Below are 26,195 nucleotides of genomic sequence, written 5' to 3'. Positions count from 1 at the left end.
CAAGCTGATGTGGAGTGTGGTTCAAAACAGCAGTGACAGGCTGCTAAACCTCAGTCAGTCACTACTACAAGCTTTAAGTTTAAGTCTTTCTTTGTCTCTTGTCTGAACTTGATTGTTGTCTTCAGGGCACTGGGACAGCATGGAGGAATACACATGTATGATCCCAAGAGACACACATGATGGTGCGTTTTATAGAGCAGTGCTAGCCCTGCATCAGGACCTCTTCTCATTGGCCCAGCAGGTGGGTTACATCGCCGCGCACAAACGCACCCCATGCCAAAGATTTCCCCAATTCAGGGTACATTATAAGCCTATATTTTTAGGAAACATCTCATAAAGACATGCGACATGGGGATTTGCTGAGCCTCATGGTTTCTGGAATTTTCATTAGTCTTTATAGGAAGGTATGAAAAGTTAAAATCATTGGAAACCACCTCTGTAAAGAAACATAAAAATGCCTTTACAGCTATTCCAGACAGAATAAAATTTCCCCATCGACTCTGGCTTTTCATTAAAAGGAGTAAAATGCACAAGGTTTGTTTGTTTTTTTTTGTTTTACACCGTGGTACCTCCTTGGTGTAGAAATGTTATGTAACTCTTTAAGTTGTAAATCATCATAGCAGTCAGCCTGGACAAATAGGGACCCCTTCTGTCTGCCTGTCAACAAGCTGTGGTGGAGGTCAGGGTGGTGTTTTCCTCATTTGATGAAGGCTGAGATATTAGATGAGCTCATTGTCCCTGGAGATGGATTTGTCTGAGCTGGATGCCAGCACAAGCTCCAGCACGGACACCAGTAAACACCTGCTCCTCCAATTTCTCTGGACTCATCCTCCAAGCCATTTTTTCACCACAAATCCCAGGAGACCTGCTCTCTGTTGCCCCTTTTTTTCCACATCCACCCTCCCTCTCTCCTCTAATTTGGAGATTAGATCCAGGTGTGGTCAATAGGACTCTACACCAGATGAATAGGAAGAGCAGACTTTTGACTCTTGGTGACAATGAGGCCAGTCACACTGAACCAATGAAAAGCAGATGGAGCTAGGGTGAAAGCTTAAATGTCAACATGAGCTCAGTCTAGTCTTCCGGATGTGGTTGATAATCCTTACATTTAAGCTCTTTTGATTTCATAGGGCTGTTTTTTTTCCTCTCTCTATACCCCAACACCCAGACATATGCTCCAGGAGTCTTGGCGAGCATCTTTGTGAAAGGTTTCAGGTTACTTAGGTTTATAAATCTTATTGTTTGGTCTGTTTCAGCAGTGATGTGTGGACACAGTCATGCTCCCCTGCAGTAAAGCAGACTGCTGTGCCAAGTTTCATGATATATCCAGTCCTCCAGAGTGTGTTTGATTTGTAAATTGTATCATGGTTTTTACAAACCAGAGCCATCCTTTTGACTTCACAGTCATGTCTGGACTATATACTGACTTTTGTCCAGCGGTTGATTTGGCTCTAATCATTCACATACAGGCCATCATACCACACTGTAATGATCAAGAAGTATTACTGTGCTTCAACCTATGTAAGTACATAAGTGCAACCTTGATGTAAAAGAATGGAAGATTGGGTCACAGATTGTTTGTGCTGCCAGAAGCCAGACACTGCATTTATCAGGAGTCGTCTGGACTGCACATTTCCAGTGAGGCCCCAGCGCAGTAATTCAGGAGTAAACAGGACCCTAGCTGAGGGGAGGCTGTAAAGAAGCAGCCTCATTGTCACCTCGTCCTAACCACCCTCCCATAACCCCTCCTCTATTTGTGCATGCCTGAAGAGGTGTTGGTGCCTCCTCTCCCACAGTGCTAAAAAAAATAATAATAATGATGATTGGTGGGATTCAGTCTGAAACAGCTGTGGCCTTCGAGAAGTTCCTCCCTCATTTTCCCACTAATAACAGTTACCAAAAACAGTGGCAGCACGCTTTCAGCAACAATACTTGTGTCCTTGTTTGTCCCCTTTGCTATGCTGGATCAGGTCTTTCTCTCAGTTACTGTTTTTCCACCCCTCAGGGTTCTTACTGGTGATGGAATGTCTGCTGTGTTCTTGAAATGTAATCCTGTACGAAAAAGTCAGGGAATTGGAATTTTTACAGATGAGTCAATAAGATACAGTAATACACCTAAAAAAACAGGAAGGTAGAAAAAAACACTTTCAGAGCATGAATATAGTCTGACTGTTGGTTGACCATCATGAAAATATTTCACAATTTCCATCATTGTCATGGCAAAAGCTATGACTCTTTATCACCATTCAACTCTTCTCTTTTTTTTCTAAATGTGCATGTAGATTTAGGCTATATTTTTTTAAAAGATTCATTTGACACCCATGGCCATGGTTACATAACTTTCACACTGTTGCTCTCAACAGTTCGTTTACTTCTCCTCGTAAAACACTTGGCTCTCAGCAGTGCATCAAACCATTTTGCTATACAAGCAGTCCTAGCTGTACTTATGTGTCATTGTTGGCCACACTTGAGTGAAAAGGGTGTGAGCAGAAAGCAATAACATGCATTCATTCATTCGCACAAAATGTTTTTATTCCCTGGGTTTAGTTCAACCCTGACTGGTCCCGGTGCCAGGAGTTTTTAGGAGACTGTGACATTGTGTCATGGTGCATTCTTGGGTCATGCTATCTTTACTTCATTGCTATTCGTTAGCTTAACTGAAGGGTTAGCTAGTGGAGGTGCGGTAGTTATGTCAAGTTCTTGGTTCGTTTAGAGTTATTTTAGAAGCTAACTATTAATTAAACCATCAGAACATCATCCAGGCAAACCTGTGAAATAACAGGAAATGTAAATATAGAAAAAAAGAAATGGTTGACAAAAAAAAGATACAGCATTTGAATGAAGTATATTGATTAAATTATTAGCATTTGTGTGTGTGTGATATTGAAGCTACAGATTTCATTCAAATTTAGGATCAGTCGAATTGTGCCTTCTAATTATACCTTTTTTTTTCTCTATTTTTTAACATAGTGTATTGACAAAGCAAGAGACCTCCTGGATGCTGAGCTGACAGCCATGGCTGGGGAGAGCTACAGTCGAGCTTATGGGGTGAGTGTTCTCTGAGAGAGCCAAAATATTCTACACCTGCTTTCATTCGACATGCCACAATAACAAAATTTTATTTAAGTGGTGATATACAGATATATTGAAGCCTCATTCAGACCAACCCAGGCATTGCAGGAAAATACTACTCTTCTCATTTAATTTGGTAGTCTTGGTAGTACATATCTTCTGCAGTTTTGTGGGCTGCAATGATTGGCAAAAAAAATGCAGCACCCCCACAGCAAAAAGTTAAAGTAGACTCAACCATCTGGAGAAACATAACTGGACACCAGATCAACTGGTCAGCAGTACTGTTGTTCAAGCCCGGAACAACTTCTCTGAGTTTCTATTATGTTGTTTGGTTCCTCAAACAATAATGAGCTGCCAGAAGACTGTACCAGCAGGGGAGGAGAAATACCCAGCAAACTTGTTGCAGATGGAGAAAGTCTCTCTGGAAGAGTTGTTGCTCCCGGGCTCAGAGCACAGAAACCAAGTGCTATCCAGGCACATTTTACAGACACTCTTGCTATTGTGTTCTCCCACACCACCGCACAGCCCTGCGCTAATGAGACCTCACACAGATAACATAAAGTGAAGGCCACCTGATCCTACTTTATTTAGATGTACTGTAACTACAGCAGCGAGCACACCTCAGCATACATGTCGATTCTGGACGTTGTTTCAAGTGATGTAAACAAACCCATCATATAGAGATGACCAACGTTTTCTGACGGATGCCACACAAGAAAGTCCGGTGGGATGCTGAATGTGTTCAGTTTCAGATTCTGATCCACTTGTGATTAATTGTAATTTCATATTGCGTATTGTGTGTGTGTTTGTGTGTGTTTATCTCCTAGGCCATGGTGTCTTGCCAGATGCTGTCAGAGCTAGAAGAGGTGATCCAGTACAAGCTGGTGCCAGAGAGGAGGGATATCATTAGGGAAACATGGTGGGAGAGGCTTCAGGTAACTACAGTGTATGATAAATGGACACACACATATTCTGACTCACGTGCAGCTATAAATATAAAGCAGATGTTGGAAAGGCTACTGTTTCTAATGGGAAACATTAAAAACCAGACACCACACGTTCATGCAAAGACACAGTCTAATACCTCAGCCAATAAAGGATCACCAGCTTCTAGATTTGTGTCACTACATTTGAGAGTAAATTTAAACAAAATCAATTTGAAGTGTTATTTCTGAATTAACTGAGTTATTAATCAGACGTAGGCCATTGGTAATTAAGTCGAAGATGTTCTCCACTTGGGTGGAGAATGGGTCCATTTGTCTGCAGTTGTGTCGCAGCTGTAGAACTAGAGTTTTGTCAATGAAGAAGAGAGTCACTTGAGCTAAAGCAGTTGGTGAAAGCAGGAAAATTTAGTTTGTTTTCTGAATGTAATGTTTTTAGCACACTGTTCGCTCCGCAGCGTACAAATGATCTGATTGGATTTGTGTGGAAGCAGGTTTCTTATATTAGACAACAGCAGTGCCAGAGGGGGGTCAAACTGATGATGTAAATTGCATTGCTTGCTGTTGGTAACACTGTCTTCATGTTGGTTGCCTCCCACCTGAGGTCAAGTTCTGGTGTCGCACAAGGGGAAACTGACACCTTGTTCACAGCTGTAAAATCTGAGTTGCATGTCGATAAAGTGATACCAAATTTGAACCACGTTGCTAAACTGACTCATTTCGACCACTTCTTCCTGTGTTATGATGGATTTGGATATTAACTGAAGGTCATGACAATAGTTGGAACATATAGTAAATAAGTAGGATAAGAAGAGTTGGAACATACAGTAAATGGACTTGATTTTGTGCTTACATTTGTCCTACAGTGTAAAAAGATTCAACCTCCACAAAAATACGTGTACATTAAAAAGAAAAGAATATCTTTGATATAATGGTGCCCTTGCTTATTTGCCTGCATGAAATGACCCTTGTAAGAATATTTAGAAATCAAAGCGTGGCTCATTTTGTGTATCCCAGACTGAAACCTCATCCAAACCCTTGCCACTTCCTGAGGCTGATTATGATTACTACTATTATCATTATTAATTGTGAATTGCAGTGTTGTGCATGCTGTCAGATGAGACAGGAAGACGTGTAAAAGAACCACAAATCCACAAGCGGTTGGGAAAAAGTTTGTCACCTGCCAAATCTTTGGAATTTGAGACAAACAACCATCTCATCTAATACTCTTCAAGTTCATCTTTTCCATAATAGCCTTTTACAGCTGAATCAAAATGTGACTGTTTGAAAAGCCTCAGCCATCTATGTGCATGTTGAGGGAAGTTAAGCCAGGAAGATTAGACTGATAAGCCTTTGCTCTGTAGTGCTTCATTCCTGACTATTGATACCATAGCGTTCAAGTTGCTAGTTTAATACAGCATGTATAATGCAACACTCAGTCCTTGTTGGCATTCCTGTCCCTCACTGACTGTCACTGACATTTGGAAAATTCTCCTCATCGAAAAGCAAAAGGGTAACCCTTAATTTACCTTAACCGCAACCCAGGAAGACTGTATTTTGTCTGAAGACTGCATGGGGCTGTTCACAGGACTCCACTGTGCTTTTTTCAATGTCAGATTTGTTGTATGTACTGAGTGCAAATGCCGAGGCACTTAATTGTTCACCTCAGAATGTCACAGTGAAGATGATGATGCTAGCTACTGGACTAACTTTGACTGCAATGAAAAAAGACATCTATAAAACCTGAGACGAGACAATTTTCATTATTGGTAGCCTCAATTCATTTTTGAAGTATCAAAACACAGACAACATAAAATGTTGTGCACGGATGCAGAATATGAATGTGCGGATGAATTCGTTCCAGCCATTTTGATGCTATCTGCTGATTATTTAGTAGCTAGAAATTAGGCTTAAAATAATACATTTGGGAGCACAGAAATAGACAAAAATTGTGCAAAAGTTTGGTCAACTATAGTTTTATAAAGTGCACTGATGTTTTGCCTTTTGATACAGAGTGATGTTTGATATTAGTCAGCCACAAGAACTATTAAAAACGAAAAAGTATAAGTTGTTTTCATCCAAAGTGTCGGTTGGTATGTTAAGTCTGATTTCTGTCCAACTTTTCAAAAGTGTCTTGAAACAGAAACACACTCTCAAGTCCTTGCAGTAAAATGACGATGCTCTCGATCATCTTGACTTTTTCCATTTCTAACAGATGCAGGTTGGTTGGAGGAGGTATTTAGGATCAAGAGGGTCTTCCTGAGCAAACAGACAGGGCCCATTATGCCGCAGCACCAAAGCTGGGCCTGCTGCAGTGTCTGACAGGTTTCTTCTCTCTATAGTGATTTATTGGAGGCTGACCTCACACATCTGCGAGGGAGTCACAGCCCGTGCTTTTTTACTTTCTCCTACATCACTCTCTCCCTCATCAAAGGATTAGAGGTCTATCAGAGAGCGTATGAAAACACTGCACCCCACCGCTTGTGGGTAAATGTACAATGTATCAGAGTAACTTCTTGTACTTCTGTTGCTGAGAGAACCTGCTTGAATTTTGGACTCTCAGCTGTAGATGGCTGTTTGAGGTCTGCTGGTGTCTCTGATTCCACTAATGCAGATCATGAGACGTTTTAAATTTCCTCTTAGAAAATGTTGAGGAAAAAGTCCCTGTGTTAACCGATGCTCCCTGTTCTCCTCCACACACGCACACACACACAATTTTTTGGACATATACCATATATTAACCCCTTCTTCAGCACCTTTGGCAATATGATGTGGCTAATTTAGATAGTCCAGGCTTATTTTTTTATTGAATGCTATCAACGGTAACAGTTATTTGTTCATTGGGAAAAAAAGCAGAAGATAGGCTAAAGCTCTGGGTTTGATATTTGTTTTTTACTCTTATTCCATAGTATACATTACAGAGGCAGAGAGGAAATGTGGGGAGAAAGGAAAGAGGATGACATGAAAATATGCTCTACGGCTGCATTCAAACCAGGAACAGACATGGTTACATAGTAAAAGTCTAAACCACCTGTCCACCGTGACAACCAGTTGCTCCTTTCAGTCAAGTTGGGTGAGGTGGATGATTTGGCGCTTCTTTTTAGGTTCTCAGCAGAATGATGGCAGTGTTTTCTCACAGTTTTGATCTTGGTCTTTTTAGTCACTGACAATAGTTTTTTTAAGATTCAGCCTGCACTCGGTCTCATTCCACCACATGAAGCCTCCTTCAGAAATTGTAGTATTTATTTCTAACCACTGTTTTCAGCAGTTTACCACAAGGCACACCTCACCACATCTTTGCCATCTAAGGAGTACAGTAAAACAGTTCCAGATATGTCAACACTTATTGAATACCATTTCTGGCACATTATGTTTGAAATACTGTCAGTTGTATTATGTTGTTTAAGAAGATATTCAGCAAAGTACTTAGTTAAAGAGCTCACTTGTTGCTGTTTGTTGCCCTGCAACCTAATCTGACCCATTCTTGTAGCAGTGTTTGTAAGTATAATCAAGTTAGAATCATGTATTATCAACAAAGCTGTATTAGTTCATTTGTCTACCCCCCTGTAGATTCATCTTCAGTTGAAATCACACAGAGACCTCCTCCTCTGAGGTTAAGAGAATATTTAATATTGGAATTCAGCTAATGGTACAAATGTATTAATACAATCTTGTGTTTGTGTGTTTTAGTATCACGTGAACCTGTACGCACGTGGACATGTTTAAGGCAGGGACCACTTGTAGTAACAGTTAACCTCAAGGGTTTAAACTATACCCCTCTCTCACGTGTGTTCTTTCTCTTCTTTTTAATGATGGGGTTCCTGTCTTTGAAGAGAGTAACCAAAGAGTACTACGTTTAACCTGTGGGTCACTTGTTATTTCGGTGTGTTTTTCATCTAGGGTTGTCAGCGTATCGTAGAGGACTGGCAAAGAATTCTGATGGTCAGATCGCTTGTCATCAGCCCCCACGAGGACATGAGGACTTGGTTAAAGTATGCCAGCCTTTGCGGCAAGAGTGGACGTCTGGTCAGTACATGGATGTGTTTGTACAAAGCTCCTCAGTACTCCCATAATTCCATAACATTCAGGAAGAGTAAATCACAGGAGATTAAATCAGTCCTGTCAAGCTCTGATGTAGCTAAGTTCGGCCGTGAACTGCGGCCATGAAATTTAGCTTCATTTTAACCTGTTTGGCACTGATGAAAGAAACACAGTCCCCTCAATTACACTGAAAACACACTAAAAAGCTGAACCTGCATATCTGCACAATTGAAGTGGTGCAATTTTCCATCCTTCTACCCTCACTGTTGTTCTAATAGATTGAGAGGGATGGCAGACGATTTGCCATTTTAGTTTCTACACACACACACACACACACACACATACACATACACATACACATACACAACTGTGATGTGACTGAAAAATGAGATTTTGCCATTTGGCCAGCGTCAGACATGGTAGGAAATGTCGTTAAAGGAGCTGGAAAAAATGACTTTCTGTCTCTCTTTATCTTTTAAAATTGTTTTTATTCACACAGTCTTTAATTGAGTTGAATTGAGCTCTGAGTTGTTTTGGATTCTTTGATTCCTTTTTTAAACTCTAAACCCCTGGCAATTCATTTGACCCTTGTGTGTCTGTTACCCTCATCATCCCACCAGGCACTGGCACATAAAACCCTGGTGCTCCTTCTGGGTGTCGACCCCTCCAAGCAGCTTGATCACCCGCTGCCCACAGCCCACCCGCATGTCACGTACGCATATATGAAGTATATGTGGAAGAGTACCCGCAAGGTAGGACCAAACAAGACTGTTGAGTCAATAGTTTACATTTTGTAAATATTTGTTTGTTGCCTTTACTTACATTAAAGAACAGAGAAAACCTTCTAACAGGATGACCGTGGCAGCAGAGATAAATTTGATTGATCAGTCCATATAGGATCTTGAAGCATTTTTTTGTGATTATTAAAATTGACTGAGCTGTGATCACCAAAGAACGTTAAAGAAAGTTAACTGTTATAGAATAATAAAAACTATTTAGTGCAGTTTTCTTGAGGTAACCATAACCATAAAACGGCTCTGTAAAACAATAACAATAAAACAACACATAAAATAAAATCAAACAGTGAAATAAGATGAAATGGGAGCTACTAAAATACAAGAATAATTAATTTGTATGTATGGCACAGTGAACTTACAATTAAACCAGCCTTCATTTAACAATGTAATTAAGACAAGCTGTGATATTAACTGGTAAATTATTGTGTTTAATGATAATTTAAAGGTAAATAAAGGTAAGGTTTGAATTAGCACAGCTTGTTGGGAGTAATTTATATCATTGAAAGCAGCAGCTGCCCAACAAAAATCCTACATCCCCCCCTTTTTTTTTTTTCTTTTTTACTTTTTTGAATGAAGTTAGTTCATTGCAGTTAAAATTAAATTTGGGCTCTTTACAGCAGATCTGAATCTGTCAGTTACAGTATTTCAAGGATTCCAGCTGTTCACAAGTATTGCAGGGTTTGGTTTAATTTGCATTAATTCTTTTGATTCCTGTGGAGTCTTACAAATGTACCTCAGTCTTGTGTAATTTTTGAGAAGTTCAGTACAACCAACTCAGCTGTTAAATTTGGCTTAATGATGTTGTTAAAAATCTTTCCTATCCATGGCAACAGTGGAGGAAGTAAGCCACGTAGGTTATTATAGGTATACTAATAAAATAGGTTACTAATAAATGTTAGCGTTTGTTCAGAAGGACGTGTCTTGTCTGTGGCCAAACATTCAGCTCAAGAACATCTGCCAAAGCTTCCATCTCCCAGCAGTGGTGACCTAACATTATACTATATGTTTGAAACTCCATGTCACCAGAGCATGGGATTGCCCTGTGCCATTTATCTACCATTCCCATATAGTATACGCAGTCCCAAACACACATAAACACACCCACATTTATTGCCAGGTGTTGACTAGAGCCTGTGGCTCCAGAGTGCAGGTCTCATTAGGCGACTTAGGTAAGTGTGAGCGTATGTGTTGCTGCTGCTCAGGCCAGCTGTGCTGCTCAGGCCAGCTGTGCTGCTCACTAGGCCAATAAGAATATGAAAATAACACACATGCACATGCATTTGGAAAGAACACATCCGGTGTTTCTGCTGTTTTGGACCTGTAGAGAATGTCATTTGAGTATGCCACTCATCAGAGTTGCCATGACTAGGGTATAACTGAAGAAAAATCATGCAACAGGGACTTTTCTACCAGCGATAATGGATTTTAACTAGAGACAAGGCTTCTGAATTCACTGAGCATGAACAGTTTCATTTTTCATTTCATCATTCGATTTATTCCCACACAGGCCTTTCTAGGAGTTCATGTCAAAATAATATAAGATCGAACAGTGTCATTTCACAGTCATCCTAAGTGTAATGTAAGTGCAAGTAACAAAAACAGTGTAACCATGCTAACAAAGAATTCCCCCAGTGAGCTTTTGGTGACTTCAACACTGATATGAACCGAAAAGAATGTCCATTGTTGTCCTGTATTAGACTGGACACTCATCGTAGCAGCAGCAAAATGATGACATGCAATAGCATGTTTTTTGGCAAGACAGAAAAATATCTTCACTACAACAGTTTTCAAAGGAGGCTACCAGATACATGTTGAATCTGTCAGACAGAAATGTCTGTGACAAGTGTGCTAGCCTTTGTAGCACTGTCTTCTCTCAAATCACACGCTTGGATTTCTTTCAGAGTGATTTTATGAAGTTCCAAAGCCCACGTTTCTCTGAATGACTGAATTTTTACCTACTGTTGGTATTTGTGTTGTACCTCTCCAGATTGATGCCTTCCAGCACATGCAACACTTTGTGCAAGGGATGCAGCAGCAAGCCCAGCACGCTATTGCAGCTGAGGACCAACAGCATAAGCTGGAGCTCCACAAACTCATGGCCAGGTCTGTTTTTTTTGTTGTTGTTGTTGTTGTTTTGTTTGTTTTTTTTGCCAGCACCGTAGCAAGAGCTCACCACCTTTTTCACAGAAAACATTTTCACATGTCACAGGAGGAAAAGGAATACATTTTAAAATGATTGACGGCTGGATTCAGTTTAGTTGCTTCACTTTCAGGGTCCTGGTATCATGCATCCTGGCTAACTGTTACATTGTCATGAGCTACTGGGACACTTGAATATAACAAAGCCACCATTAATGTTATTAACACCTGCAAACAGTTAAACAAGTTAACTGTTGATGGAAATGATAGTCTGATGTAATTTGGTCTGATCTTACACCTCACATAAAAAAACAGAACCCTATGAAAGTTGTACAGAAAACCAACTCAAGTACTATGTTCAAATAGACTGGTATAGAGAGAATCTTGAATCTTTTAGTTTTGTATAACTGCAAAATAGTTGTGACATTACAATTTCTTAATTCTTTAAACTTAATACTTTGTTATCAGATTACTTCAGCATATCTGAGTGACATCTAAAAACTATGTTTTCATAAAGTAGATAAGAAGCAGCATGTATGGATGTTATAAATAAAACAAAATAAGTAATGGAAAGACTCCTCTTTTGAGTTGTACTGTTTATCATCTAATGAACAATGAACAACTAACTTCACACAGAAATGTTACCGGAGAAAAGAAAGTGCAAACAAGTGATAAATGGGCAAAAATTAAGTTCTTAAATTTACATGTTGTAGCTTTACATGCAAAGCCATCTTGTTTCATTATGTGTAACAACTGAACAAGCTAAGAAATTAATTAATTAGCAAAGTACTTAGCAAGTACTAAGATTGGTGCACTTGTTTCAAAACACTGAGAGCTTTAAAGAAAACTCCTATGTTATCTCTTCTGATGGATGCACTGATTAGATGTTTCTTGACACATACTAGAGAACCCCCTTGGGGGAAAGTCCTAGCCACCAAATTAGAAGCAATTTTGCACCAGCATCCATACAACCTCTCCAGCACAATGGAGAAAACACAAAGAAACATGCTGTAATAAGGAAAAAGTAACCTCATACATTTTCTGCCTCCGTGTTGTAAACACACAGGGTCATGTACAGTGTGTTCTGCTTCTTTTCCATGAGCATGGCCCAATCTGGCATCGCTGCACCTTTTTACTATTCCATTGGCGTCCTGTGGCTTCTTTCAAAGCTGGCCAGATTCTCTGGATGTCTCACCTCAAACATCTCAATAATAAAAAAAGTAAATAAATAAAATCTCTTTTGGCAGTTTGCCTCACACAGCTACTTATCACAAACCCAACATGGCACAGTGTTTACAGGGCTCATGGTTCAGGTGTGTCTACTCGCAGTGCTGGTGGTTTGCTGGGTGTCATGCTCCTCAGCAAACAGCCCCAGCACGGGCTTGGCACCTTTCCACCCTCACTGTTGGAAGAATGCAGCATAGAGAGTGTTTCAAATGGTTGTCAACACAACACTTGAGGTTTTTTTTTTTTTTTTTTTTTTTTAACTTGACATTCAGATAATTATCATCTGTTTTTAGACACTGATTTAAGGGATTAGAAAATGGAAAGATTCGTATTCCCCCAAATTGCTGGGAATGACTTCAAAGTCTTAAAGAAGTTGTCTTCATGATCTGTGGGCTTATGGAAATATTTGAGAAGGATATCTAAACTGCCTTTTTTTGGTTTGAATATTAGCTGCTTGCCAGTGCAGAAGAGAGAATGATTACTTTTTGGAGACTTAGACTGCACTGCATTATGTATCATCTTGCTCAAACAGTTCAAAACAAGCATAAAAAGAGGTGCGACCTGGGAGCAGACGGGTATAATCTTTATGCACGGTAAAACATACAGTAGTCTCATCTGGCCTTGTGCACAAACACACAGCAGTAATGTGCACCCTCACATTTCATAAATCACACATGACAACATATAAGTGTGACAGTAGGCAGAAGGGGCTTTTTTTTATTTTTGTATATTGTAGACAGTGACTCTGGCTGCCTAAGGAATGCATGTCAGGGATAACACCTGTATAATGTCAGTCAGGATGGGCTCTCTCCAGACGTGCTGACACACTTTCATGAATACGGGTCGGCCGTGTGGTATGGAGCACACCTGGAGCGCTCAGTCGCTCACTTACGTCCACACAGTCACGTGGACACCTCCGCTCTCTCCCAAAAGAATCCTGTGTAATTTCACCACCGTTTTACTTTAGATCAATAAACCTGGCGTCTCCTGTCTAAATAAACATGTTGTTCCAGTGTTCCCAAACAGCCGCCTCTTCTGTTGCTTCTTCAAAGTTCAACCAGTTAACAGTTTACAGAAACAGTAGACACTGTATAGACATGCTGAGCCCAAACTTTACCCTCGCATGGAAAAGCACTCAGAAGAAATTATGTAATCCTGAAAGATGATACACTGCAAACACTATTCAGTTTGATGTCAGATGGATCGACAATACAAGGCTTGCCAGTTGCTGAGTTTGCTGTAGTTCTATGTGAATTATATGTCTTGGCCCCACCAAACCCAAGTAGTGTGACTATTTGCCTGTAACCATGTGTGTTTGTGAGAATGATGGATAAAGCTAAGTTCCCCTCAGGGATGCAACAGATCTCACTGTCATCTTAAATTAAAGGGAAATGTGGTTTGGATAATTGAAAATGTCCCGATGGAATCCCAGAACCTTTCAGCAGATGAACGCACTGCTGCCTTAAGTAGTGATACTTTTGATAAATGCCTGCGTGATTTCCATTTCTTGTATTATTATCTGCCTTGCTTTTAATATACTGCCCTTGGGTTTACTAAACTCACGGTGATTTTTCTTTGTAACTTATCCCCAGGAATGCATTTGTTTCTTAATATCCAATGTTATCATGTAGTTGTTGAATTACTGCGGATCCTCCTTTAATGACATTGTCCTGAGTAATGGTTTGGTCTCATAAAAGTTAAGATGTTTAGGTGAAAGCCAGAAAATGTCAGTTTTTTACTATTTACAATTCAAGGGCTTTTCATTGGAGCTTCGCTGCTTGGGTATCACTTCATTTTGTTTCGTAAAGGAACTGATAATCTTAGCTACACCATGTTTTGTGTAGGAGAAAGAACGCAGTTATTTAAGTGCTGATCTTACGTGAAATGTCTCCGCTCTGTATATCTGTCTCCCATTTCTCTGCGTAGATGTTTCTTGAAGCTGGGGGAGTGGCAGCTCAGTCTGCAGGGCATCAACGAGAGCACTATCCCCAAGGTCCTGCAGTATTACAGCCATTCCACCGAGCATGACCGCAACTGGTACAAGGTCAGTCCCTCCATTTCAACTCTAACCCTTCACTTCTGCCTTCTCCCTGGCTGCAGTTAAATCCCAGCTGTGTTCGCAGGAGGTCGTCCTGACACTGACGCTTCGCCAGGAAAACCTTAAACCCCATTTTATTGCCCTTTAACCAAACATGCCATAACAGCTGTTTGTTTTGTTGTTTTATTTTTTTTCTGTGTGCACACCTCATCCGTATAGGAGGTGATGGAAGAGAGCGTCTCTGCTTTTTTTTTCATCCACCATACCCACATACCTTTCTTCCTGTCCATTCTCACCAACTACATTGAGCTTCCAACTTTTGATAGCTAGTTGCTAAACAGAGCCAATCATCAAACTCATATGATTAGATGAGAAAAATGACAGCCCATTGGGAGACATCTAAGCCTCAATAAACTGAAGAATGATATCGTGAGCAAATGTGCAAATCATTTCCTGTTTTAGAAGAGTTTCAGTTTGTACCATCAGATCATCTAGTTCAGTTTGTACCATCTCTCCACAGGCCTGGCATGCCTGGGCAGTGATGAATTTTGAGGCAGTGTTGCACTACAAACACCAGAACCAAGGACGGGACGAGAAGAAGAAACTACGACATGCCAGCGGTGCCAGTGCTAATAGCGAAGCCAGCAACAGCGACAGCGAGGTTGACAGCACTGACCACAGTCCAGTCCCCTCACCAGGCCAGAAAAAAGTCAATGAGGTGAGGGTCACAGATAGTTAAGCCCTCTTCACACCCATCCAACATATACCGTTAAGTATTCTTCTCTTCTCTCAGGACTCCCAGTCCAACCAAGTTAGAAATGTTTAGTTAAAGATACCCACACACCATAAATTTAGTGTCTTCTGGGGAGATGTTAAGTCTTACCTTAGTCCGATAAAATAATATGGCAATGGCCTTGTTCCGTCACTGTTGGTAAACAGTGCTTTGAAAATTAATCATTCGGTTTTTCTTCATGTTTACTGACCCTTGTAATAATTCAGATTATGTTCTGTGGTATACCTTTTTCTTTTCTTTTTTTGTCATGCATTAAAAAGCATGTGCCGTGTGCTGTCTCTCCACAGGACCTGTCAAAGACATTGCTCCTGTACACAGTTCCTGCAGTTCAAGGTTTCTTCCGCTCTATTTCCTTGTCCAGAGGCAACAACCTGCAGGACACACTCAGGTGAGTTAAATGACCGTAACACACACACACACACCGGGCCTGTAGTCCAAGCATACAGTCAGCACTCATATTCATGGACTACCGACTGATTGGGTGTGTGAGGATAGGAAGACCTCTAGTGGTTGAATGTAATGTTTAGGCAAGAGATTTAATATTTGTCTGTTACTTTTTGTACTCTTCAGGGTTCTGACTCTGTGGTTTGATTATGGTCATTGGCCCGAGGTGAACGAAGCCCTGGTGGAGGGCATCAAGACCATTCAAATAGACACCTGGCTACAGGTAATATATGCACTCTCTCTCTCTCTCTCTCTCTCTCTCTCTCTCTCTCTCTCTCTCTCTCTCTCTCTCTCTCTCACTCACACACACACACACACACACACACACACGCACACACACAGGTCTGAAGAGATATTAGCCTAGAGGTGAAGAAGTGTGATGAATTAATGATAAATAAATTTGAGCACTTGTATCAGTGCTGTGTTTTACACTTAACAGGTATACCCAGCTTACTGATTCATTGTTCTATTGTCTTTTTACCTGTGCAGGTGATCCCTCAGCTCATAGCTCGAATCGACACCCCTCGAGCTCTTGTGGGGCGCCTCATCCACCAGCTGCTAACAGATATTGGACGGTATCATCCACAAGTGAGTGTGCTCACATTATTGCTGATGCTGCACCATAACATGAAACTGAACCAAGCACACTTTTCTGTAAATGATCTGCAACTGTTGGATTGTTCACCTCTAGGCTTTGATCTACCCGCTGACTGTGGCCTCCAAGTCCACCACCACTGCCCGCCACAACGCTGCTAACAAGATCCTGAAGAACATGTGTGAACACTGCAACACTCTGGTTCAGCAGGCCATCATGGTGCAGAAATTTATTCAGTTATATTCATTATCACTCAATAAGGTCATTCTTCACCCTTTACTTAGAAATGTGACACAGGTTTGTTCTTTTGGGATTTCCTGTGTTCCTTATGTTATCTGCTGTAGAGAGACCAACCAGAGGCGTAACTTCAAATAATCTGTAATGATGTAATTAGCTGTAAAGACCTGATATTTTAGACCCATATAGTTTTGAGGGATACTGTCAAAGAGCAATCTGACCTTCTCATCTTTGTTTTTCTTGATTCAGGTGAGTGAGGAGCTTATCCGAGTAGCCATCTTGTGGCACGAAATGTGGCACGAGGGCCTTGAAGAGGCCTCACGCCTTTACTTTGGTGAGCGAAACGTCAAGGGCATGTTTGCTGTGCTTGAACCTCTGCATACCATGATGGAGAGGGGACCACAGACCCTCAAAGAGACCTCTTTTAACCAGGTGCGTGTCTTCTCACATTAGGGTTTAATTTAGAGTTTAGTTTAGTGCAGCACTATTAACCATAACCTTTGCGTGTCTTCTGTTCAACACATAAATAAAAGCTGCATGGCGCTTTGTTGTATTACTGTGCCACAAACAAAGCTGTGGCTTTTTAATATGTTGTTTAGACATCCGTTGGAAACTCAAATGCAGCTGCACTAAAGGAACATTTAGTTCCTGATTCAGTTTCTAAATCAAGTAGAACAAAATGTAAATTATGTGCTTTGTATGTGTACTTAATTAGATCCGTTTGTTGTAGTTTGTCAAAAAATTAAGCACACTGTCATTCCACACTGTTAAACAATACATCATTACAAAGTTGAAGACCACTGGAATATTTCCGTAGAACTGTAAACTGATCTATAATCACCGCAAATGAACTGTGGGTTTGTAAACTGGCCTATTTGCTTAAGAGCCACAAGCTGACACGGACGCTGGCTCTCTGCACAAGCAGTATCAGATGTTTCCATTCAGGCTGCCTTTGCGGATGTGCACTGTTAAAAACAAAATACTTACTGAAATCCGAACTTAATCAAGTAGGAACGTTGATGTTGAACTGATGTTTTATAGTCCTGCTTTGGCAAACTGTTTCCTATAATTGCATGAGTCATTGTACAGGGACAGAGCACGTTTGTCCTGCTTTGTGCTACAGGCTTATGGCAGGGACCTGATGGAGGCCCAGGATTGGTGTAGGAAGTACATGCGCTCTGGAAACGTAAAGGACCTGACGCAGGCCTGGGACCTTTACTACCATGTATTCAGACGCATCTCCAAACAGCTGCCACAGGTGAGTGAAACTACACAGTCACTGCACTGAATCTGTAGTACTAGTTTGTTTATTTTTTTCTTTTTTTATAAAGTGCATTCTAATAAGCACAATAGTATATAAGTATTCATCTGCATGTTCACCAACAACAGGAACAAAAGACACTGATAGTGAATCTCAACTGCCCAAACTAGGGGAAATCAGACAACTGTGGTTGATAAGAGTCTGCTGAAACAGTAACTTATAGGCTCCTGGGAAAATTAGGGCAGACATACCTCCAGTTCTGCATTCTTGTGTCTCTTCCAATCTCCTAACACATGTGATGAGATATATTTTGTCTTTCAAGTCCTGACTCGTTCTTTGATCTCATGACAGGTAACTTTGTGTATACTGTCTCTTAGTATAAAGAAGAGCACGATTCAACAGTGATTGGGAGACAATGATAAAAGAACAAGAGTTTTCTTGTTTTTCTTGCTGATGTCATTGAAAAGCGATGCCAAAATGATGTGGAAAGGTAGATGAGGCAGAGAGGGATGTTGGAAGTCAAAAATGAATGACAGATCATCATGGGAAAGCATTGCTCCTCTTGATATCAAACCCTCACCAACCACTAAATTATAAGAGACGTTTAAATACTCTCAGGTCAAATCTGGATTCTTTTTTTTTTTTTTTTTTTGGTCCAGCTTGGCTTGTCCTACTATCCTTGAGCCTTTCACACCACTGTTTTGATGAAGAATAACTGCCTTTTTTTTAGGCTTTATCAACATTTCCCAAAAGACAATTAAAAACAGAAAACACCAAAGGACAACTGTGTCCTTGACTTAAGAGCTTATTACTTTATATAGTCTTTCATATTCCCAACATGTGGCTGTGATAACACACACATTAACATTCCCATCTTGTTCTGTATACACAAGTAAGCACAAATGCTGTTTCTCAGAATCTGCATTTCAGATATTTCAGATACATTTGTTCTACCTAAAGTCAGTTTGATAAGTCATGGGTAAATGGTTTAAAATGTACTTACACAAGGTATTGCTGCTTCTGGGGTGATGATAAAATTCAACCTGTAGATGTCATTCCTTACTGCAGTCATCACATTGCTGAGGGATAACACTAAAATAAGTTTTGTTAGGAGCTTCACACAGCAAATGGAGACGGCAAAGCTATTTGACATTGTAAAATGGTCCCTGCTGCATTACGCTAAGCAACGTGAAATACACAGCAACATAATAGCGTGCTGGCAGCAAAGCAAATGTTTCCCCTCTGGGCATTAATGGAGAAATAAAACCTCTCCAGGATGCATGCAAACAGTAGATCCAGAGCAGGTTGCAGCTATGATGACGCAACCATATATTAGCACTTAGAATTGAACTGTAAAAGCCTGTAAATACTCTGCCAGAGTCCGATTTGATGGACTTTAAATCTCCGAATGCAGACAAGCAGAGAGTGCATTTATTGATGGGCATAGGAAGTAATTTATTAAGGATTGTGTATAAACAAATGGATATGTGCCAATGTCTGTAACGCTCTGCATATTAGTTCAGCAGCTGTTTTGCCAGTGCAGTTGTTTTACAGAGCAGGCTAAAAAAAAATGATTTTCTCCCCCTCTACTACACCCCCACCTCATCAACTTTCCACACAGCTAACCTCCCTGGAGCTACAATATGTGTCTCCAAATTTGCTGATGTGCCGGGACCTGGAGCTGGCTGTACCAGGCACTTATGACCCCAACCAGCCTATCATTCGCATCCAGTCCATCGCCCCCTCCCTGCAGGTCATCACTTCCAAGCAGCGGCCACGCAAACTCACCATCATGGGTAAGATGAGGAGAAAATTGCACAGGCCTTGCAGGTCTGAACCCATCATATTAGGAAAATAGATTAAAGAATATCTGCAGTCATAGTCATACGTTTTCAGCTGGTATGGACCATCACATTAGAGAAAATTCAGTATTAATAGAAACTTAGACCAAACAACAAAAAGCTCCAAGGCCACAATTTATTTTGAATTCGTCAGTCATGGTAAAGTTGTGTGAATGTGTGAATGAAACAGCCCGAGTAAAAATGTGCTTTACTAACAAAAGCAGGATCACACCTGTGATGAAGTTTACACCAAAATTAATCCAGCGGCCAAGAAACTTGTGTCATTAGTCACAGTTTGTTTTTTTTTGTTTTTTTTGTCCCAAGAGAAAAGGTGCACAAAGGTCCTCCCAACACTGTCCATTGGCATTAACTTGAAAACATAAATAAATATCTCTGACACCTTATTCTCTACTCTGCTCTGGGATTTGAAATGGGACACTGAAGTGCTCCTAAAATGGCACAGCACTATACAGTCACCTTGTCTTGAAGCCAAATCTTTAGATTATCAATCATAAATGGTTCAGTCTGCCTGCCACCGCCACCGCACAATGTGATACCTTGTTCTGATGTATTCCATCAGTGTTACACAACATACTCTGTAAAAGATGATAGCCAATAAATCAACTGACCTCTGGAGCAAGACTTCAGATTAAGACCTGTCACCCAGTGCAGGTTTAGATTTACTGTCAGCGCTCCATCCTCCTAGTGGCACACAATACTTTGCTCGCTGGGATTGTCATTGGGAACAGACTGAAGATACAGCAGGGGCTCTGTCTTACTTCTTCCACTGGAAGTATCAGGTAACTCCAGCAAAGGTAGTATGGAAATTACAGTGTCATTGAAACCACTGTAATGTGGTCCATTGAGACTACTGAGGACAGATAGTGGAACAGTTAGACATGTGACATCATCATATAAATTTTCCTCACTGTCATGCTGAAAACTCAGTTCTGACAGTTTATCCAGTGCATAGATATGTATTTTCCACTTCACATGTGATGATGGAGACAATGCTTTGGACACAGTCAACACATACAACGTGATGTGAACTTCACAAAGTACTTTCAGTATGGTACTCAAAGAGCCCTGTGTGCTTTCTCCTTTCCGTAGTGCTGTTATTTTACCACAACCACTCATATCTGGAGTGCCATTCCAACCTGAGGGTCACCATAAAGTGAGGAATTATTGGGACAGGGCCTACTGTAGGAGTGATGTGGTTCATATAAAATCGTTTACTGCCTGTTCTAGCTCAGTAGACATTGCTTCAGTGGAAGGTAATGGAGATGCAGCTGCAGAACAGCAGGGGAACACCCCAGAGAAAACATCCAGTCCTGCCAAATCCAACCATATAATGATCCTTACATAATGCCTTCACCCATTTTGAGCAACATGTTCATGCTGTGTTTTGTGGTGCCCTCTGCAGGCAGTAATGGCCACGAGTTCATGTTCCTGTTGAAGGGCCATGAGGACCTGAGGCAGGATGAGAGAGTCATGCAGCTGTTTGGTCTGGTCAACACACTGCTGGCCAATGACCCTGCGTCCTTGCGCAAGAACCTCAGGTAAACACACAGTCATGTACACACACACAGACTTGAGCACTCACTTGTATACTGTCACAGATGAAAACATGACAAACATGACAATCTTGACAATGAATTGTATGTTTGTGCATTTGTCAGCATTCAGCGCTACGCCGTCATCCCCCTGTCTACCAACTCAGGCCTGATTGGCTGGGTGCCCCACTGTGACACCCTGCACGCCCTCATCAGAGACTACAGAGAGAAGAAGAAGATTCTGCTCAACATTGAGCATCGCATCATGCTTAGGGTGAGGAGCCACTGACATCCAACAGGGTTCTACTTCCTGCATGTTAATATCTGAAAACAGACTGAATATTTTATCTCCTACCTACTTATGTGTTTGTTTACATCATTAGTTTTTTTGGAGTTTCAGTCAGGTAACTCACCTGGCAACACTAAGATGTTAGAACAGAGTTATGCTATTGTGCAAAGCTATGTTCTATACATAATTATGTGTAAATGAGCTCATGTGCTTGCATGTTGCTCACTGTTTTGTGCTAACAGTTGGCCTCATTTATGAACTGTTTGTAAATTTGATATTTTCGTATAAAACATCCATACCAAATGCAAAACAGATTGATCAAAGCTGAGGAAGCATCTGTTTACAGTGATTATGCTGATGAATACCAATCACTCTTGCAATGAAGAGTGGAATGAAAACACATTCACAGCTCCTTAATTGCCACAAATGAACTACATATCTTTGCCTCAGAAAGCCCAATTAGTCAAAGGAGAACACACACATACGTAATTGTTCTCACTGAAGTGTCACTATAGTCAGTGAAAGTTCCTCAGGTGACACAAGGGAGAAGAGACAGAGCAGGTGAGGACCCTGAGAGTGGTTTGATTGTAAACAAAGCCTTGACAAAGACATTATAGCCAACCAATGAAATGAAGTTCAAGTTCAACTCTCACTATTCCACAAAGGGACCATGACATCATGTCCAACCATCATTCATTGGTCAGCAGGCTAAAAGAAAAAGCAACTGACCTTGCCAGACTGTGAGTAGACTCCCAACCCGTCTGTCAGCTGACCACAAGATAGAATAGTGGGACCATTAACTGAAAATGAAGAACATGCCTTTTGCTTTGTAAAACTATATTGTCACAGAAGCCTGCTGAATAGCTAGCTTTCATCAGTAATAGTGAAAACTGAACCAAAACATGACCTGCGCAGTTTGCAGTCTAATTTTGCTCAGCTGTGAGAACTAATTGAGGCAGCTAAACCATTAATGGAAACTGCTCTGTGTGCAAAAGTTCTTGTGCTGACATGTTAAGACTCATGAGTTTATTATTTAATTTGCTAATAGTGTTTTAGTTATTAATGATTATTAATGATAATGATTCAGTTTTAGTCCTTCTAAATGGCAAGATATTAAGTTGACCAGTCAATCAGTCAGACCATTAATCAGTTTGAGATAAAAGATGAGGAAGATGGGAGAGTGAGACGATGATAGATTGTGATCTTTTTGTGGATCTTTTTGTTTTCTTTTCAGACCAAAACTTTGCAGTTCAATATGGGTAAAGCTTGATTCTGGTTATTTGCAGTTGTAACTCTGGTTTGGAGGGCAAACACACTCTCTTACACTTGAAACCAAACTCGTACTGAAATATTTTCTTTCAAAACAATTAACATCCTGAAACAGGCTAATATTTGAGTACATTTTTCTAGTTATAATTACATCAACATGTATCATTTTGAGGGGCTTCTATCTGTACTGCTTAAATTCACTGTATTTCAGTGGAGTAGAATTCGACGTTCAGCAAAATCAGTCCATAAACATAATTGATCTAATATTCATTTATTCTATTTTTTTCACTCGTGGTCCTGGGGACCCTCGCCTGCATGGTTTTAGATGTCTTCCTGCTCTAACACACTTTCCCACCAACACACACACACTCTCTCTATAACAACCCAGTCTTTTGAATCAGGTGCATGGTAATAGTGAGATATCTAAAAGCAGAGCCAGGTTTAAGAAGCACTGCGTATTAATCTTAAAAACAAAAACATATCATATAGCAGCTGTGAGTGCAGTTAGTTTAAGCTGAAAAAAATAATGCAGACGTGTGAAAAAAGTTCAGCATTTTAATCACCTTTTGGAACTTGTCTTGCGCCTGCTGTGGATGTGTAAAGCTTGGTAAATGAATTGACGTGAGACTCTGATGTGAAGTACGTGATGACATTATGAACACTATCACTCATCATAATGGTGGAGACCAAAACTGAAAATAACAGTCATTACCCGTTAAATATGTTGCATTCTGGGAGGAATTTTTAATTTTCGCCGTTTTCCAGTACTCTCCAATGCCTATTTAAATATTCTACCTAAACATATTTAGGCTTCATAACGTTGTAGTTTGAGTTTCCATTTTTATTTGGAATGCACAGTTAATTCTCACACACTTGCACCTGGAATTGAAAAATAATTAAAGTGTTCTATGCAGGATTTTCCTAAAAAAGAAACCAATAAGTTCATATGCAAATGATCCCTCACTTACGACGGGCTTTGTGTGTTTCAGATGGCTCCAGACTACGACCACCTGACGCTGATGGAGAAGGTGGAGGTGTTTGAGCATGCCGTAAACAACACGGCTGGAGACGACCTGGCCAAGCTCTTGTGGCTTAAGAGCCCTAGCTCTGAGGTGAGACGTTCTGCTTCTTTACTGTACGGACTGGACCTTTCCTGTAGCTCTGTCTGTCGTTTGTGATCTTGTGTGTTCTTTTGTCTCTTAAATTTCCTTCGGGATCAATAAAGTATCTATTTATCTGTCTATCTCTTTACTTTGCCAGCACAGGGGAGGATGTTGGACCATTCATCCTGAACTTTCAGTGGTTCAGGGGTCAGTTATAGAAAAGATAACAACTTAATATTCTTCAAAGACTGTGTTGGAAAGGTTTTCATTTGCATACGGATGAGAGGGAAGCTTGTTAAATGCTCGCTTTTAAATTATAGAGGTGTACACATTAGTGGTGAAATCAAACTGTTGTTGAAGAGTCAGGGTCTCTGTTGTGTATCCTACTTTCAAACCACTGACTTAGCAGGACTTAACAAGCAGGACTTCAGATTGAATCCATTTTAGGAACATTAGAATTTGTGTGCCTAATGTTCTGCATGTTCAAGTGTCTGGACAGATGTCTCAAACACCTGCCGGGGATCTGCCATTTTCCACACTATTCTGCTCTGGTGTTGTGCACTAGGACATTACAGTTCTCATAATGCAGCTGTTGCTTCTCCTCCAGGTGTGGTTCGACAGGAGGACCAACTACACCCGCTCCCTGGCCGTGATGTCCATGGTGGGCTACATCTTGGGACTCGGAGACAGGTGAGTTTCTCAGCCAAATGTTTGAAGCTTTGCGTTACCTTGAGCCTGTAGTTCGAATGAAGACAGTCATCATTAAACATCAATAAGGAGACAATGTGTCTCTTCTCCAGGCATCCGTCTAACCTGATGTTAGACCGGTTAAGCGGCAAGATCCTGCACATCGACTTTGGAGACTGTTTTGAGGTGAGTGTAGATTTTCTTGCCATAAATTAAATAAATAGATTTTTTATTTAATTTATCAGTATCTGACCATTACAACCTTCAACAGGTTGCCATGACCAGAGAGAAGTTCCCTGAAAAGATCCCTTTCAGACTGACGAGAATGCTGACCAACGCCATGGAGGTATGCAACTTTGTGGTGTCTTGTGCTGTAAAACTTACAGCAGCCAGAAAGGTGTTCATCTCAGCTTTGAAAGGCAAAAACTCCTTCTTCGGAATAAGACTTTATAAGTGCTCATGTCCCCCACATTAAAGCTACAAACACTCCTCAGCTTGACCTAAGCTGAATCCTGTCTGAGCTACTTCTTCTTTGTCTTCTGACTTTTGGTCAAAGTAATAATTAATCTTTTCCATGTGTGCGGTCTTTTATCAGAAGTCATTACTCACTGTGCCTTGTATTTAATGAGCCAAGAAGAAAAGGAATTAGAAATGAAAGTATTAAGACATAAAATTCAATATCGTAAGAAGTTTAAGTTGTATCATAACTGAAAAAGTTCTTAAAGTTAGAAATATGAGCATATATATTGAACTTCCTTTTGAAGGATTCACTAATCAATGCAATGCCCCGCCTCGAAAACTCCACACTGGATCCTGTTCCTGTACACTGAGCTCTCTTTCATGTTCAAGACAGAAACTCTTTTGCTGTGAAAGCTGCATCACCATCAGTAAAGACTGTGTCTGATTGGTTGCCAGGTGACAGGCTTGGATGGTAACTACCGTATCACCTGCCACACGGTGATGGAGGTGCTGAGGGAGCACCGGGACAGCGTCATGGCCGTGCTGGAGGCTTTTGTCTACGACCCGCTGCTCAACTGGAGGCTCATGGACAGTAAGAGATCCTTAGCTGCTCACATTCAGTACATTCAACTGGTTCTGACAAAGGAACAGATGATGTCGCAGACTAAAATTAACAAGACAGCTACAACTAACTGAATGGGAAGCCCGGGGTAATACATTTGTAAAGGTCAACACAAAATGCTTCACTTTGTGTACAGGAGAAGCTCCCTTTTTAGTACAAATATAGTACAAATCACCTGTTAAAAATCACAAGACAGAAACTGCACACAGATCACCTGACAGAAACTGCAGGGCATACCTGTCAGAGGTTAATTAATGTTCTCTCTTCTTTTTCCACGTCACTTTACTTTAACTATTTACTGAACTGTCAACATCACAAGAGGACCTTATTTATTGTAAAGTGCAGTGAACATTTTCTTCTTGCTGCATGAAACTTTCAGGTGCATAGACTTGTCAAATCTGAGAGTAGATTGCACGAGAACTTGTCTCTTTTTGTAAAACCAGTATTTCTAGCGACCTTTAACTATTTCTAAAGGTTAAGAAATAGCTTCATTTTTCTGCATTTAAAAAGGTCAGAACAGAGCTGCTTCTTCCTGCGTGACAGATTTTTTAAAAAAAAGAATATGGAGTATTTTAAAGAATTACTGCAGTAATTGTCATGTTGAGGGGAAAAAAAACAAAAAAAAACAAAAACCTTGTCCTCACACATCTTATCCGTTTCACTTACAGCAAACACCAAAGGCAACAAGCGTTCCCGCACCAGGACTGACTCATACACCGCTGGACAATCAGTTGGTGAGCGTCCAGTACAAACTGTGGCCATAACTGCCTGCTGTTTCCTATTAAAT

General features: G+C 40.6%; 1 protein-coding gene across 4 annotated transcripts in view; it reads left to right on the top strand.

Moving 5' to 3' along the window:
- Positions 1-26,195, top strand: part of mtor (mechanistic target of rapamycin kinase) — an 80,045-nt gene that overhangs the window by 52,154 nt on the left and 1,696 nt on the right. For all 4 annotated transcript variants that reach the window (XM_046395609.1, XM_046395610.1, XM_046395611.1 and 1 more), the window contains 23 exons: positions 126-241; positions 2,971-3,048; positions 3,900-4,007; positions 7,914-8,039; positions 8,675-8,806; positions 10,839-10,954; positions 14,144-14,261; positions 14,776-14,973; positions 15,336-15,436; positions 15,619-15,715; positions 15,982-16,080; positions 16,184-16,306; positions 16,574-16,756; positions 17,448-17,582; positions 19,207-19,381; positions 20,850-20,985; positions 21,106-21,253; positions 23,527-23,649; positions 24,248-24,330; positions 24,441-24,513; positions 24,599-24,673; positions 25,243-25,378; positions 26,077-26,142. In XM_046395609.1, coding sequence (XP_046251565.1) covers positions 126-241; positions 2,971-3,048; positions 3,900-4,007; positions 7,914-8,039; positions 8,675-8,806; positions 10,839-10,954; positions 14,144-14,261; positions 14,776-14,973; positions 15,336-15,436; positions 15,619-15,715; positions 15,982-16,080; positions 16,184-16,306; positions 16,574-16,756; positions 17,448-17,582; positions 19,207-19,381; positions 20,850-20,985; positions 21,106-21,253; positions 23,527-23,649; positions 24,248-24,330; positions 24,441-24,513; positions 24,599-24,673; positions 25,243-25,378; positions 26,077-26,142 — 2,745 coding nt within the window. The remainder of the gene's footprint in view (positions 1-125; positions 242-2,970; positions 3,049-3,899; positions 4,008-7,913; positions 8,040-8,674; positions 8,807-10,838; positions 10,955-14,143; positions 14,262-14,775; positions 14,974-15,335; positions 15,437-15,618; positions 15,716-15,981; positions 16,081-16,183; positions 16,307-16,573; positions 16,757-17,447; positions 17,583-19,206; positions 19,382-20,849; positions 20,986-21,105; positions 21,254-23,526; positions 23,650-24,247; positions 24,331-24,440; positions 24,514-24,598; positions 24,674-25,242; positions 25,379-26,076; positions 26,143-26,195) is intronic.

This window comes from Scatophagus argus, chromosome 8 (assembly GCF_020382885.2).
Source record: "Scatophagus argus isolate fScaArg1 chromosome 8, fScaArg1.pri, whole genome shotgun sequence".
In the NCBI taxonomy this organism is placed as follows: domain Eukaryota; kingdom Metazoa; phylum Chordata; class Actinopteri; family Scatophagidae; genus Scatophagus; species Scatophagus argus.
The sequence above is the reverse complement of the archived record's forward strand: the minus strand, read 5'-3'. Positions and strand labels throughout refer to the sequence as shown.